This window comes from Bacillus rossius, chromosome 1, assembly GCF_032445375.1.
Source record: "Bacillus rossius redtenbacheri isolate Brsri chromosome 1, Brsri_v3, whole genome shotgun sequence".
NCBI lineage: Eukaryota > Metazoa > Arthropoda > Insecta > Phasmatodea > Bacillidae > Bacillus > Bacillus rossius.
In genome coordinates this window covers 331118428-331136133 of record NC_086330.1, presented here as the reverse complement: position 1 = coordinate 331136133, position 17706 = coordinate 331118428, and the positions used below count along the sequence as shown (strand labels likewise).

General features: G+C 34.7%; 1 protein-coding gene across 1 annotated transcript in view; it reads left to right on the top strand.

Annotated features, from left to right (window-relative positions):
- The window catches only part of LOC134528046 (phosphatidylinositol-3-phosphatase SAC1-B), a 53053-nt gene that overhangs the window by 22720 nt on the left and 12627 nt on the right, over window positions 1-17706 (top strand). Inside the window, exons 9-12 of the mRNA XM_063361247.1 lie at window positions 4302-4539; window positions 11224-11460; window positions 12239-12340; window positions 14550-14610. Coding sequence (XP_063217317.1) covers window positions 4302-4539; window positions 11224-11460; window positions 12239-12340; window positions 14550-14610 — 638 coding nt within the window. The remainder of the gene's footprint in view (window positions 1-4301; window positions 4540-11223; window positions 11461-12238; window positions 12341-14549; window positions 14611-17706) is intronic.

Below are 17706 nucleotides of genomic sequence, written 5' to 3'. Positions count from 1 at the left end.
TGGCCTACACACAAGGACAAGATAATAATTATAAAGACAATAAGTGCATAATCGAGAATGACTCTTGACGCAAGGGTAATTAAAAGTATGTTCAAAGTATGTTAAAATGAAATTTCAAGTTCGTTAAAATTAGAAATTAATCTATCTATAAATTGTATCATTCTTGTTGTATGTACAGTATGAAATTGTCAAACAACTATGGAATTATGGAACTCTTAAGTCCTGTGTTATCGAGGATATATTTACAATGAACTTTTGAAGAAGAATAATTTTTGATAAAGATTGCATCTCAGTATGCTCTACTGTCATAAAGTGAAGCTAATTTAGGCGGTGGAAATTGAGATTGACAATTTTTAAACAGTTTTTTTTTTTTTTTTTTTTCTGTATTTTCAATTTTTGCACTATCAGTATTCTAATTTTGATCTGATTTGGGATATATAGATAGAAAGAATAGAATCAGGGTTAGAAGCATAAAAAGTAATACAATTGATTAAGGCTAGAGTTCTTATAGAACTAATGATTATATAATTCACATGCACATCTAAAATAATGCCAAGATCTTTGAAGATTTGGGATTTACAATGTTGTCCAAATTGTAAATGGGTTATATTTCCTTGTGAATTAAATAATTTCAGTTTTGTTGTTATTGAGAGTTACTTAATTAAGTATACACTAATTGGGTATTTCATTTATATCAGTCTGAACACTCTGAAATAATAAATTAATAAGAATTAATGGTCCTACAAATTATTAGATCATCAGCGAACGATACCCTGTGGAATCACTAAGAATATGAGATGTTGCCCATGAATGTATTAAAAAGTTAAGGGGAGAGGGTACCGCCTTGTGGTACACCATAGCTGGCTAAAGAATGGTTAGAATTACAGTTGCTAATAGAAACAAAAAAAAGATCTGTTTCTCATATAGCTGGCAAACCAGTTTACAAAACTGACTCTGAGACTTCTAGATTTCTATCACAACATTGAAGAATCCATAAGTCATAGATACAGCACAGTTTTAAGAAGTAGCGCAAAAATATATAATAGTTATATAGACATATTACGTGTTTTTGTCATCATAATAATTATAAAAGACCTAAAGAAGTTAGGGAATTCTGTTTATGGGTTTCACTGGACACGCTGATATTTAAATAACACATTGATTACCATAGAAGATAGGTGTGATCTAGCTAATAAAATGCTTGGTTTCTTGCACTCATTTTGTGTCACAAACAAATGGCATGAAATCAAGAAGAAAAGGGAGGAATAGTTGGTTTGTTGTTGAAATAAGAAAATCATAGATGATACTGCCCAGATTATTTAAATGTTGACAACTTCTGCTTTAAACATATATCTTTATGAAAATAAATATTGTGGTCTATTAAACCTCTTAAAGTTGACAATATAAATTTTGTTAAATATTAGTACATACATTCATATTCAGTGTTGAGGTTATTACAAGCACTATTCAGAGCCATGAAGAATGTTTTGACAGAAATTTTTTTTGTTTATGAAATGGTTATTTCAAGTCTTTCAAGTCTCAACACTTTATGCTATTTTTGCATGACATGGAAAGTGTTATTTGTGAAATAAGAACTTTTAACATAATGAGATATTTTTCTGATTTGGCTCAATCATTGTTTATGTTAAATGTGTAAGTTTATAAAAATTGGGAGACCTTAAGTTATCGTTATCATATACGACCTCTAAATTTCCTTGTATGTGAAGTTTTTTCTACAGGTTGTTCGAAAGTTCACCTAAAAAATTTTGGAATGAAATTACTTATAAAAATTCAGGAAGAATATATAAAAGTCAATTACAACTTATCATGGTTTTTAACTTTATTTGAGAATTTGCGTTGGTGATCAAAAAATAATATTCTGATTCTTAATATAATAATTGGGTGTGTCGAAAAATAAATCACCATTGGTATGTTGGGATTGTGACAATGGAGTTAGGAATTGTCAGGAGAAGGCATGCTGTGATGTAGTTGAAGTCACTTTGACCTCATCATCATCATATTTCAGGCCCAAAACATTTCGGGTATGATGCTTGATAACATATGATGATGGTTAGTGAGCATAAATCAGAATCTCAGTTGTTAAACAGTCCCTCCCATACAATACAGTCATTTAAAACTGTTTTGTAATGGAAGGCAGAAGCCATGAACTGATAGGCTGCAACCGGTCACCATGTAAATATGCAGATGTGACCACCCCATTATTGTAAGAGGCCATTTTTTCCCCATACCTTTTCTTTTGTTATTCCAAACTTGTTTGGCTTCCATGGGATAGTTGATTGATGTGCCAGGTTTAGTTAATTTTGTAAGCAATATGTCTAAAAGCTTCCACCATTGAAGTATTAATGTGTGGATCAGCATTAGATGAAGCAGCCCTATTACTAGTAAGGGAAAAAAAGTTTTGGTGTGATTTGTTTCATTTTAATAGAAATGTAAAGAATCGTGGAATCTTGTGCAGTGTATTAATAAACAATTTGTTTTGGTATCCATGTTGTGTTGTGTTGTGTTTGACTTCCTGTTGCAACTTCCACAGCATAAGCGAAGATTTCTTACCACGTCCTGATGTAGTAAGAGGTAACGCTTGATTATATTTTTAAACCAAAGTAAAATGCCTCCCATCTTCCTCTGTCACTCCACCATTCCTCCTCCTTCACTCTGGTCCATTCTTCTCTTCTCTCCTACACGCCTATAACTATCTGCTCTTCCCATTTCTTCCTTGATCTACCTTAGGCCCTTCTTCCTGTGTACTTCAACTCCATCATTTTCGTAGGCAGCCTCATTTTTCATTCTCTGCACGTGGCCACACCATCTCATTCTTGCTTTCCTCATGATGTCATTTAAGTCCTGTACTCCCGCTCTTGCTTGCACACCATCTCGTTCCTGCCATACCATAGCCCACGGAGGGTGAACCAATGACACGTGTGCCAGTGGTGGAATACAAAAAAATAATTCGGGCACGCCAATAATTAAAGAATCTATGTACTTGATCAAAAAAAAATTAAATTAAACTTGCCAAAATTTGATTGGTTGGAGAAAGAAATTGAAACGCAGCTTATTGACTTCCAGTCTAGTTCAATATGAATTCAAAAATTTATCGAATTAAGAGTTGGAATTAAATGAATCAGAAAGACAATCAAGCAATATGAGTAAAAATGCCAATACCAAAATTATGGAAACATAGAATTCAATTCCAGACATATTTAGAAAAAGCTGGCTTTTGCTATCTTAACAATATTTTCATCTACCTATGCTTGTAAGTCATTATTTTCAGAAATGAATTACATCAAAAACTTTCAGCAAAACCGTTTGTCAGGTGACTCCAGTTCAGCTTGCATTTTGCTAGAAGGAACTAAGTATGAGCCTAATATAAGATATTTAGCATCATACCTACTAACCTTTACTTTTATTTAAATAAAAATAAAAAAATAAACTTTTAGATTGCTGTACAAAATTTGAGTTGCAAATAAATTGTTTTTAAGTTAATAGCTTCTAGTTTTATTTTTATCCTTTATTATTATCACTAAGTCAAGATTCTTTGATGGCACCTCATAGCCACATTATAATTTTTTTTTTTCATAAAAAAAATTACATGTTTACCAATACAGGTTTGCCAACCGTGCAATAGCTTAATAATTCCTAGATATTCATGACAAACATATCTCTATGATTACATTCTTGTGTTTACATATAGTAATATTAAATAATTTACAACCTTTTTTTTCTTGTTTCTAAAGTTGCATTATTTGTAGGTAGATTTCTCAACCACAAAAACAGCTATTCTGTAAGTTTGAACAAAATCATTAAGTTTAAATAAAAATCGTTTTAGAAAGCTAGTACATACAAAGCTATGTATAATACTTAAGTTTGTTTATTATTACTCATTCAAGGGGGAGAGATAATTACCAAAGAATGCCATATTGGTTTCTGTAATTTTCAAAGGCTGCCAAGATTTTTTTATTTTTGAAATTTGCTTTCATTAAGACAGAGATCTAACACTAAGATATTTATAAGACCATAATATAGTGTCTTTTGAGAGTATTATTACAGTTGTCATTCCCAATAATGACTCCGCAGGGGAAACTGTAGCAGCCAGTACTGTTAACATCATGCATTCCATTTTGTATACTATGTTTAAACGAAGCCAAATCCTGAATATGAAACAATTATCCTCTCTTCTCCTTAATTGTGTGGGATAAAGATGAGATAACGTCGGCTGTGTTTGATCATCGCCCGCGGAGGGAGACCGGGGAAAACCCGGAGCAGATGCAAGCTGTTCCTCCCAGGTACGAGTCGTTCGACTTCCACCACGAGTGCCGCAAGATGCGGTGGGACCGGCTGTCGATCTTGATCGACCGGCTGGCGCACGAGCAGGACGAGTTCGGCTTCTTCCTGATGACCAAGGACGGCACGCTGGTGGGCCAGCAGGACGGGGTGTTCCGCACCAACTGCGTGGACAGCCTGGACCGGACCAACGTGGTGCAGAGCATGCTGGCCCGGCGCGCGCTCGTCGCCATCCTGCAGGTGCCTACCACGCGACAACACGCATCATCAGGGCCGATAAACAAAGTTTCTTTCAAAACAAAACAATCTGGTTTTTTTTTTTTAGGTTCACAAAAACTTTTTTTTAAATTACTCTGGTTATTTTGTTTCTCGGCATGTTTGAATGAAAGCCATACAACTTCCTGCTTCTTTGCCACTCGTGTTGAACCAGAAAAGTTACAACATCAAAGAACTGAAGTCCAAGCAAATCTTCTGCATAGCCGACCAGGACTTGAACACAGAAAGGATACTTCCCCCACACAAAAAAGAGGATTCTCTGTAAAAAAAAATGGGTGTTATCCATGGAATGGGGATTTCCGGTACAGTCAGGGATTTCCCGCTGAATAGGAATTAACTGCTTGATGCAATTTTTGAGGAGTATTTAGCTGGGTATTATAATTGACAACTTATTTAGATAATTAAATTATAATATCTTTATTAGTATATAATTTTTAGGGATGGGGCGACCGAATCCAATATCCGCCGAATCCTAGGGATTCGAAGGTTCGGCGGGTCTGATATAGGATTCGTCAAAGGATTCGGGAAAAAAATACAGTAAAACTCGCTTACAAGGTCCCGAATGGTAGGTTTTTCTGTATAAAGCGCTTAAATTGCCCGAGGTCTCATTATTTACGCCATTAAATGTGTGATATAATGTCCGTTAAAATTTTTTCTGAAACTTCCTGTCTCAAATAATGGCACACGTAAATATGAAGAAAAGACAAATGAACAACAACATACGAAGAAATATGGATGATGTACCATAACTACAGTACAAACCTAATAGTTATTTTAAGATAATTACCATAAAAAGAACTAAAGATTCTTTGTAGAATACCATAATTACTACAGAAGCATGATAGCTACCATATTTGCACTATAGTTACCGTAACAACTGAGATGTATATTTACCGTGATAGTAATGTATTATTTATTTATGACATATTAAATTAAAGAACATTGTTGAAAAAAAAAGGATGTTAAACTTTGATATGTACGGTTGGCACATGTTGCTAAGAAATAATGCGATCTGAAAGAATGCAGTACAGTACACTCCCTATTTAACGCGGTTGTCGGGGGACATAACTTTTACCCGCATTGTTGCATAACCGCGATGTTTCGATGTGACCAAGGTCAAAAGGCATAAAACACCGCCTGTGTTCTAATAGGTCGGCAAGCACGCACAGTATAGACGGCCCGCCGTTGTGCGGACTTTGCATCCGCAGTTTTCACTAAACGCGGGTGAAAAAATAAAAATAATAAATTTTAAAGATAAATATTAAATGTTGAATTGTTTTTATTTTTCCGTGTGCCGCGCACAGTTTGTCGCACGGCCTACGAGCGCGCCAAACGCCGCCAAACACACGTGCGGCACACAAGCTGCTGCCAGTCTCGTGGTGTCAGCCACAGTATCTGCTTCGTCAGTGTCCGTAACAAGTAAGTGCAGTGTGTGCGGTTACACACGATTCTGTGGTCGAAGTCTTCTAAAAAGAAAGGCCGTAGTGATACTTCAAACCGAATATGAATCGCAAAGTACCGAGTTTGATTGACAAAATAAAAATTCTATATTTACTTACAGATAGCTTGTCTTTTGCAGAAGTAGGCCGCAGATACAGGAAGAAATGATTCTAGCATTCGTACAATAAAAAATAAAGAATCGTCTATCGTGTCAAGTGGTTAAACTTTATTATCCATGCTTACAGTAAATTATAAATGGTCACGTGTGGGAAACAAAAATTGCGCCAATTTAATTTTAGCGCAATCAGTGACGCCGTATTAAAAACCGTGTTAAACTATGTCTTTACTTATTTCACCAAATGCTGTGTCGGGTTGCTGAGTGTGTGTGGCTCGGATCGGCAAGTGTTATATTCCCCAGCCTCTGGTTAAAGGTCGGGAGACCGTTACACATAAACATTTCCGGGACTTGTTTACTACCCCACGGCAAAAGTGGTACAGTATGGTTCACGTAAGTATTGGACCACTGGGAATTCCTGGGCAAAGATTAAAAATACGCTAGCTGATTTACTTTACTATTTAATGTTAAAACATTATACCAAAGTAAAAAGATGAACGTGTATAATACAATGAATTACCCAATAATATTACGTCTGTAGGTTTAAGTTGTAACAAAACATTTATATACAGATGTCCAGTAAAGTACCAATTAAGATTCTGTAGTGGAATTTTAAACACCGGACTACCTGATTTTGCCTTGTACGCAGGAACGCTGCTCAGTCAAGTGACTCATGCTCTGCCTGTGTGCTGCGTGAACACATTCCCTCCCCCAATCCCCCTCTTCAAGTTTCTGCCCGCTCTAATCTCTACCTCTCTCCATATTCTCGGCTCGCCTCTCCCTACCCAGCGCTTGCCGACAACCAAGCCTATCCAACATCAATCCCCAGCCGAGTCACGCTGGATAATGTCGCTGGACGGTGGGATTTATCAGGTCCCCGTTCCGATGCTTCATTTGTGAGATAAAGCGACGTTAAGAACTAGTGTTTCAGAAAATATCACTGGGCTGGATTGGACCATAATTTGAAAACCCTACAAGATAGAGGAATAATGTACGGAGATATCTTGTTTAGAATTTCACTGCGGACATTTTCTACGCCTAGGCTTTTTTCTGCCCGATGCTTGGTTTGTTAGTTACAACGCAAAATTATCCTAATCTGCTGTCAACCATTTATTCCATTATTATTCATTTCTGACTGGGGGACATGGTTTGACCCGCGATATACCCGATTCCGCGATCAATCGAGGCGCGATATACTGGGAGTTTACTGTACTACTACGAAAAGTGAAAATGGTACTCGTGGATTTTTAGGTTATGGCAGTCTCTTTCGTTTTTCAGTAATATAGGCCGAAAATTAACGAGCGTACTGTATCGGAAGTCGGCAGAAATGCCGATTCAACTAAATATTGGCAAAATCGGCTTCTTCTATACAGCTATACATTTAATGACATGAGTAAACATATTTCAGACTTAAGGATATTGAAAAAGACTTTAATTTCCATGTAGGTTTATTGTGTGTATGTTTTTTTGCAAGTGTAAATTGAATGAAGTAAAATGCTTTTATTTTTATTACTTTCAATTGATTAAACTTTAATGACCAGTTACAGATATTTATGACACTAATTTTGAGGTTAAGCAATTTTACTAAAGCATTCCAGCCAAGCATGTTGCCAGCGAGAGTCGCTTCTCTTTTGCTGGAAACACTATCTCCAATCGTAGAGCTAATTTAACTCCAGAACGTGCAGAACAAATTATTGTTCTGCATGATAGATTAAAGAACAGAATTTAATACTCTATGACAATCTCTCTCAGAATTATTGTGCTGAAAAGTGGAAATGTTGAAACAATGTGAATGTACTTTTCAAACAACATGATTTTTGGTGCTAAGTTTGTTGAAGCTTAGTAAGGACTCCAGAAAAATTGACAAGGATGAAATTTTTTCAAAGATATGTTACATTTACACAAACATATACTTGGTTATGTTAGTTGGATGATATCAGTTACTAATGAACCAATGGAAACAGGTAAGATTCAATGGAAAAAAATGTTATTTTTTTCTAGCAGTGCAAAATGTAAACACTCTCTGTAAATAGTTACCCAAAATTAATAAGCCCACTTCATTTTAATACTTTATTCAAACATTATACTAAGTTTAAGATAAAAATAATTTCCCAAAAGTGTAACTGTACCACAAAAGCTCGAGCTCGGCTCGAAGTAAAATTCTTAGGCTCGCAGACCTCTAGCTTATTTATAGAAAAAATCCTAACCGCTAATCTGTACTAAAACTGAAATTTCTCAAGAAAAAATTTTTGTCATTATATACACTTATACCAGAAATGTACCAAACTACATGTGATAAAGTCAAGGGACTTTTAGTGCAAGCAGAATACATCTCACTTACATTAGATATGTGGACATCATCTATTAAAAGATTCAGGTTTGGGTTCGAGATTCGGCAATTCCAGTCGAGGATTTGAGTTAGGATTTGGATTCGAGGAAATCAGGATTCGCCCCATCCCTAATAATTTTTTGTTCCTTTCAATTACAAGAAACATTAATGAGTAAACTTTTGTTGTTATTAGAGTGGAATTAGACCTTTCATTAAAAAAAAATATATTCTATTTAAAAATACATTATTATTTTTTTTATACATATAAAAACCATGGGCAGCGCCCTGTTGTGTGGCAATTGCGAAAGTGGCAGCAGGAATGAGGATTGTCACAACACAGCCACAAACCCAAGGTTTTAAATACAATACTACAGTCAATGGTTTAAAACAGCCAACCCTGTGTAAAATGTTCAGAAATCACATTTCAGAGTACTGGTTTATAAACTATGCAAATTTGCAATAGCACAGTGAAAGTTTTTTTCAACTTCCAAATTTCTTACGTTTTGTTTTGCGTTTTTGTCGCTTGTATTTGAAGAGAAGTGTTTCGAGACCATGGTAATTTTGCCTAGAAGCCTGCTATGTGCTTTTTATTATGTACATCACTTGTTGAATTTTCACACAGTGATAAATAATGTTTATGAATCTAATTATTGAAATTTTTACCCCCCCCCCTACAAATGATTTAGACCAAAATTATTATGCCCAGAGTGGTACATTGTCACCTTTGCTATTTAACATATTTATTGATGATATTGTAAAGGTACTAGAGAAGTTGCAAGGTCTTTTGTTCGTCTACGATTAAAAAATTTATAGAAAAATATCATCCTACCAGGATTGTGTTTTATTCCAAAAGGACATTAATGCTCTTTCTGTTTGGTGTTAATTATATCTAGTCCATCTCAACTATGGGAAAATTACTATTATAACTTTTACTAGAAAATTTTATCCTATTAATTTTAATTATGAATTAGAAATCATTCTCTTACCAAGAGCAAATTGGTTAAAGATTTAAGTCTCACTCTTGAATCCAAATTACCTTTTTAATTATTTTATTGAAGCCATTACAGACACTTGCCTTGATTAAATACATTACACAGTTTGCTTCTAACACTAACTCAATCATTTGTCTTTAGATTCCTTAGTAAGATCTAAATTAGAATATAATTCTATCATTTGGAATAATATAAGTAACTCCAACAGTTCCAAAATTGACAAATTTCAATAAAATTAATGAAAACTATTAATCAAAAATTTACTAATCATAATTTAGCACTAGAAGGAACATTTTAGATGCATGATTTGAGATTGTTTAAAACTTAAGTTAGATTGTAATTATTTGTTTTAACATATTCGCTTCAAGGTTCCTACATTCAATAGTTGCAATTATCGCCTTTCATGTACCACTAGTAAAAGTGACATTTTATACAGGTTAATAAGCAATTTTAACAGAATAAATAGTATTTTTCTCATAGTTGATAAAAGAATTCAGTGTTCTTTATCTACTAGCATATCTTCATATACTCTAGTTAATTATAAGTTGATATTATGTCTTAATGACTAGGATCTGTACAATAATTCTACTAAGTATTTTAATTCTTATATAATCGGTTGTACTATATTGCACTGCAATATGTTCTTTTTATAATATTTAAATCTACTCTAACATGTTTTTTTGTCTTGTTTTGTTTTTCATTCTTTGTTAAGTTCTTTTTAGATTATTTTAGTATTTGTCATTGATGTTATTTGTATCTTTGAAAAGATTTGTTTGGTATGGTTTCTACCACTTTTGCTCTTTGCTGTAGGTAGACATGTAACAATTTAAATAAATAATGAAAAGGGTATTTTTGAATTCCTCTTACATTTGATGATTCTATTAAACATCATTGCAATATTTGAAATAGTTTAAAGTTTGAATGGTTTGTTGTTAGGTTAGTTACATTCAAAATGCTTAATGTGGTTTCTTGGTAGAAGTAGTACTCAGAAAATACAATTTTTGGAATTTTTTTTCACTGGAAAGTTGCTACTTTAGAAAATTACAGAAAGTAATTTCATATATACATACTACCTACCACTTCAGACTGACATTTCTTTGGAAAAATCATGTTTTATAGGTCATGCTTGTAAATACGAGTGACTTAAGCAATCTTGTTTGGACATACAATCAGCAGTGCTCAAAAAAAGCTGCTGCCATTGTTCAATGTTCACTACTCCTTATGCATGTTTTTCCAATAAAATCAAAAATGCTAGATGTATAAAAAACATTGTGTAGTGTTTTTTATGCACATTCATTTATGCTACATTTTTTATCTTGTATTTTTTATTTTGCTTTGATGCACTATTATCAAAATACATACAATATAGAATTGATATATTTTCAGTCTGGGAATCTAATTATTCAGCTATTCCAATGAGAATCTTTTTCCATTGTCACTTACTTAGTTAAAAATTTTCAACTCATAACTCTGTTAACTTACTAGAACAGGTTAAAATGTTAAAATTTAAAAAAAAAAAAAAAAAAAAAAAAAAAAAAAAAAACACATGTTTTAATAGTTCTATTGTGTTGTTTGCTAAAATTGTTTAAAGTACCTATATACTAAGGCCTTTTGTTATATATTTCAGTGTATTTGAATATAACATTTTAATGTTGTACACTCTTACCGTCGATCAGTATTGTAAGGTGCAGAGAGGTATTTTTGTATATAATTTTTTTTAGCACAGCAATCTTCTTTTTTTCAAGTGCTGTGTGTGGGTTTTGCGGTTCCAGAAGCTGCACGTGATGAAGCCTGGGGAGAGGCTGGAGGACCACGCGGTGTTCACGTTCCTCTTCAACAAGGTGTGGTCGGACAACGCGGACGTGCTGAGCGTGCAGTACTCGGGCACCAAGGCCCTGAAGACGGACTTCACCCGCACGGGCAAGAGGACCAAGTGGGGGCTCTTGAACGACGGCATCAACACGCTCGTGCGCTACTACAAGAACAACTTTGCGGACGGCTTCAGGCAGGTGGGTCTCCAGGGCTGGCGCGTACTGAAACATTTTGAAACGACGTACAGAGAAAGAGACCTGAGAAATGGGCCAATGGCTTCCTCCGACGTGACACCTCGCTTGTGATCCGTAAATTTTTGGCCGTACAAAAGTTTCCTGTCTGTCCACATCCGCCGTACTCTCCGGATTTAGCACCATGCGACATCTTCTCAAAAATAAAAACCGCACTAAAAAGAAAATGTTTTGACACCATTTCCGAATTTGAGAGGGCCAAGACGGAGAAGCTGAAGATGCTTTCGAAAAACCTTTCACAAATGCTTCCAATCATGGAACCAGCATTGGAATAAGTGCATCGCTAGCCGAGGAGAGAGAGTATTTAGAAGGAGAAGAGTTTTAATTTGATGTAAACTTATTACTTTGTTCATAATAAAATTACTCACCATATTTTTTTATTACAACTCGTAGGTTGTAATTAAATGTAAATAAATTTTTTTTATCTTTGTTTTACCTGGTACAAAGCCATGTTGGCATTATGAAATTAGATGGGAAATAATAAAAAAAACAGCTGCTTCTAGGCTTGCTATTTGCATGTGATATTCATATTAAAAATATTTTGAGATTTGTATTTGAATTTGATTTGAACTGAAAACCTAATATTTGCACAAGCTTAATTCACACAGACATTGATTTCTTTCCATACTGTATTTTATTATGCTTTTTTCCAAATGTGAAATTGTATTTTTAATAATTGTTTGTAAGATTACTAAGTAGGTAATCTAATGTGTTGTTTTCCTAGGATGCCATTGACCTTTTCTTGGGTAATTACGTGATAGAAGAAGGAGAAGGTGTTATCAAACCATCACCGTTGGATGTTGAGAAGGGCTGGAAGTACATAACAGTGAGTAGTTTCTAAAAATCTGGAATTACAGTTTTGGAATATTGCATTTCCATGTTCCATATATTAAAATTAACTTTATATTAATTATTATGCATAAATGTTTAACAGCAGAGTTTATATAATATTTTCTCAAAAAAATTTTTTACTGGAAAAAAAAAAGGGCAAGCCCATGTCCAAAGATATTTTCTTTTGTTTGGTAGAAATATGGAAGAGAAATAAATTTTTTTTTTAAATTTTTTTATTCATATTGTCACAGAGTATTTTTAATGAGATGATTTTGATGAGGGAGATAAATAATAATAATAATAGTAGTAGTAGTAGTAGTAGTAATAATAATAATAATAATAATAATAATAATAATAATAATAATAATGGGATGACTGGGGGTATCAAATAAAATTCTTTAACTCAGAAGTAACATTATATTTAGGATGGATCATGTTCATGATTACATTAACCCTTTGAACTCCAATGTCTAGGCAGGCTTGTCATCTTTAAAGTTAAATTACTATTTCAATTCATCATGAAGTCTAGCTCTCCAATGCCTTGAATTAGGTATGTGACATTGTTCTATGCAACGTGATTCAAGTGGATGGGAGACATATTTCAAGTAAATTTGAAAACTTTGCTGCGACATATCTTTGTGATAACCATGGGTAGGGTTTGGAATTCAACTTTTTTTCAGATTGTAGTAGTAACTATTACTTCCAACAGATTACACAGTGTGTATTAGTGTCGAAATGTGAACAACCATCCTTTAACTATGTTTGTAAGAAATTAGTTTTATATAATATGTGATTCTTTTCCCACTTCAGAACTGCCCTATCTGCCACCCTTTGTGCCTCTCCCTCCTGGATACGCCATTGCCCTGCTAAACCGTTGTATGCTGATAACAATATCACACCCCAGACCACCTGGCTAGCAAATGGTTGGTCTTGAAATGGACATACATAAATAAACACTTGCATAAATAATTTATTTGGGTGCTGAAAATTATTTAAGTTCCAGAAAAAAATGTTATTGTCATTGATTAGCTACTGAAATAACGTCTCTTGATACCAAACTGATATTAACGTATTTTAATTAAAACTTGTAAAAAATTCACAGTCATCGTGGCAGCCATCTTACGACCACAAAAAACAATACATGTAGAGTATGCAACCTTTCTCACATAACCTCATCGTCGACTCAAAAAATCACATACGTCGACTGTTTGCAGGTACACCTCACACACAGACACAGACACAGAGACACAGAGTCAGAATTGTTGTATAAAACACTGCAGAAGACTGCACAGTGACAAATTCTTACCTTACATGTATGCTGACCTTTCGAGAAGCAAGGCCACACATCATCGCTGATGGGGGCGGCGTAGTGTCTAAAAGTGTAAAATAATACAAAATAAAATATTGTAACAATTAGAATAACACAAATTAATAAATAAATTTTTACAGTAATTGGATGTAAACCATGAATAACGGTGTATCTTCTTTTTGATAAAGTTTTTGATTTTGGGACTTCACGTTACAATTAATCATTGGACGTGTGGGGTTTCGTAAATATTGCCATTGGATTGATTTGCTATTCAGTTTATTACGTGTGGTGATCTTCAGTGCACAGTGTATCCTTTTGAAAGTATGGTGATCACAATTTTAATAAAATGAGCTGGGCTGGATGCACCAACCAATGATCAACGTTTTTCTTTTCTGCAGTTTTCTCAAAACAAAGCACAGGTAGGCAACACATCTGGATGGCATCCATCTCGCCACTGGCCCGTGTAGTCTGCATCGTCTTCTGCACATCGAGTTTACACTGTAGCATCTTGTCTGTCCATGTGTTTTGACATCTCAATGGGTCTAATCCTCCATGTGTAACCCGTGTTTTATATGCTCATCTATTACAGGCCTAACTTCCGTATTACAAATAATCAGGAAGAGAGAAAAAAATTATCTGGGAAAACTGGGGAAAAGCTAGGAATATCAAAACTATAAATATATCATTTGTTCGTTGGATGCTGACTTTGAGGAGTCTTGAGGTTGTGTGTGATTCTGTCCTTTCTTTCATTTTTTTGCTGGTTTACCGTTGACTTCAAGCATACCGAAATGCCCGATACAGCCCCTGGTCCAGTCTTAGAAGTCACACTAAACATGAGTGTTTCATTTTCAGCCCGTTGCTACATTTTTTTATTTAGTGATACTTTTTTTTACAGTTCCCTGTGGTTCTACTTGTAGCTGTGGCCATGTTTGGTGCAAATGTCATCACTCCTTCAGGCAAGTAGCCATTTGGCCACGTAATGTTAGAAATCTATTGTGTTAAATGCTATTATATGTTGAATTTGATTACAAATAAAATTCACAGGAACTTTAAGTTCCTTTACAAAGTCAAGACTTTTAATGGCATTTTTCTTTAGGAGGCTTGATTTTGTCTAAACTTTGCATCAATAAATAAAAATACAATTTTATGGATTGACTACCAATAATTTTAATTTCCATTCTATCTTGCATGGATGAGTATTCACTTTTGTTTATTAATTTTCATTCTGAATTAGAAATCAAGCTTCAGATAATTTTTTATTGATGTATTTTTTTCCATAAAAGTTTTCTTGTTCTGCACATACGCTCGCCCCAATCTAATTAAGATCATTGTAAATGTTGCTAGCATTGTATGTTTAGCATTGTGTGTTGTCAAATAGCTAATGTTTGCCATTAGAAAAGCTTTAGATAACAGTGGGAAGTGACTTAATAACCATCAGAGCTAGTGAAAATAATTTCAAACTTCTGAAAAAAACATGTGTTTTAATGTACTTGAAAATGCTATATTTATTAAATCAAAAAAACTAAATTTCAGAAGGAAACTGCTAAAAAAATTAGTTTCTAATTGGTAGTTCCAGTGTTATAAGGAATGTGAGTTGGTAATTGACAAGTGTTACAGTATTTATTCTCCGTTCACTCTTAGCTGAGTTTTGAAATAAACAAACACCGTCGAATCACTGCGCCGCGTCAGCAAGTGATAGGCTGAATTCATCTTGCGCGCCAAGCACTAGTTGCAGCACACACACTTCAGTACAGTCGGTGCTAATAAAATAACGGAGAATTAATATAACAGGAAAATGGTGCCGTTATCGTTCAGGACACAAAAGCAAACAATGTTTATTTTTTGAATAATTGATAAAATAGCACCGTAACGTAAGACAACAATATGATAGTGTTACGATTTGGTACTCACCTAATCACTATCTGGGAGTGTACTATTACACTGTCAACGACAATATCACTGATACCATCCAATTCCCACATTCTTTCCTCTTCTTTCATTATGTGCCGAATACAGTCGTTCCACTTCTCTGGAGTAATCTGAGACAAAGTTGTGGCTACCAAATCACGTACCTCGCTTAGCTTGAATGTTCTGTTATTGCGTGCCACGTAACCTTTATTCTGACTCCACACGAGTTCGATTGGATTCAAGTTGCAATGATACGGCGGTAGCCTAAGTACAGTTTGCCCCGCTTTCTCGGCGATGTTGTCAATCACATATGCAGTAAAAGATGAACGTACTGTCTGAACTAAATTCAGCAACTCTACTTTCACAGACGTTGCACTGAAGGATATATTTTTTGACTGTAACCACTCAATAATATTTTGTTTTCTCCACGAATGATTTGGCACACGATCACACTTTACACTGTGATAGGATGCATTGTCCATAACAACAACACTGTTCTGTTCTAATTTTGGCAATGTTTTTTTCAAACCAATCCCGGAAATCGTCACCATTCATCTCTTTATGATAATTGCCGGATTTCTTTGACTGAAAAATTAACTCACCGTTTTCCACAAAACCACTGTCGCTACCAATATGAAGCAATATAAGGCGCTGCCCCTTACCTGTTGGATTTTTTAGTCCTGTAGACAGTCCTGAGAGAAAATCTTCTCTCTTCTTCTTAACAGTAGAATCTTTCCAAGACTTGTTTGTAGCATGCCCTTCATTCACCCACGTTTCATCTAAATAGTATATTTTGCGTCCTTGTTGTCAGTAACCACGGATTTTGCTTAAATAATTTCTTCGCCATAGTGAAATATCGTCCCTATCAATTATGACATTTGTTTTGCTTCTCTTTACGTACTGAAAACCGATAAGTTTTAACAGTTTATAAAATGTTGTTCGTCTGAAATTAGGAAGTTCAGGGTCGTCGTTAACACACCGTAGCACTTTGTTCAGCGTAGGTGGTTCATTTGCGAAGAAAAAACTATGCACTTTACGCCTAATAGCCATCTTCACAAAATCATCACAAGTTTTGATAACAGGATACTCACATTTCTTTTTCATCCCGGGAATTGTTAATGTCCCAGAGTCCTGTAATTCTTTCCTTGCACGAAGCACACTGCTCTTCGAAACACCCGTAAATTCCGCAGTTAAACTCGCCATAACGTTCACACGACAATCCGGATATTTGTCTGAAAATGTTTTAAAAACATTCAACACATTAGTTTTCTGTGCACTTTTCAAAGGCTTTCCCGTTCTGTGCTTTACAAAACTTGGCCCGGCGTCAGCCATAACCAACTACTGTGCGCGCGCGAATCCGATATACACTGTTGCGCCGGACATCAACTGTACACTGTATACACGGCGTCTGCTAACATAATTGTAAGTAAATACTTGCTGACACAATAAACTGTATTGGATATTAATGGTGAAACACTATAATGCTATATAACAACAATTGTTATAAACAGGCGGTGTAAAAATACTTACAAATGGTACGTAACCAAGGTACTATTTCTTGCGCACTAATAATGTGCGCTGCGGCCGGCAGCCAATGAAAATGTTTTTTTACAAGAGATTTTGTTTATTCCAAAACTCAGGTAAGAGTGAACGGAAAATAGCCATATTAATGCATTCAGGTTTAGTATTCATTAAGGTGTACTTTCTCAAGGATATTAAGAATAAATTTTTATGATGCAGTAAAATTTACTTGCAAAATGTTTTATTGATATTAATTTTAAGATAGATATTTAAAAAAACATGCAAAAAATAAACGGACACCTTAAATTTTATTTCACGTGGTAAACTTCTCTAGAAGTACCGTGTTTTCTCGCATAATTCGCGGGTGCGCGGGAAAAAGGGGATATGTCAAAATTACTTAAATTAAGATATTAAACATTTAAAGTTCTTTCAAGTATGCAGGATTAGTAATTAATCATTCCAAAAGTTCAGTGCCATAGAATAACACACAAGGGTGCTAGACTTAACCCATTTGGACCAATTTGTAGAGCTTGTTCTCCTTTATTTCATACCATAAATTTTTTTTGTCAATATTTGACTTATCCCCTTATTCCCGCGCGCCCGCGAATTGTCGCACATTTTAT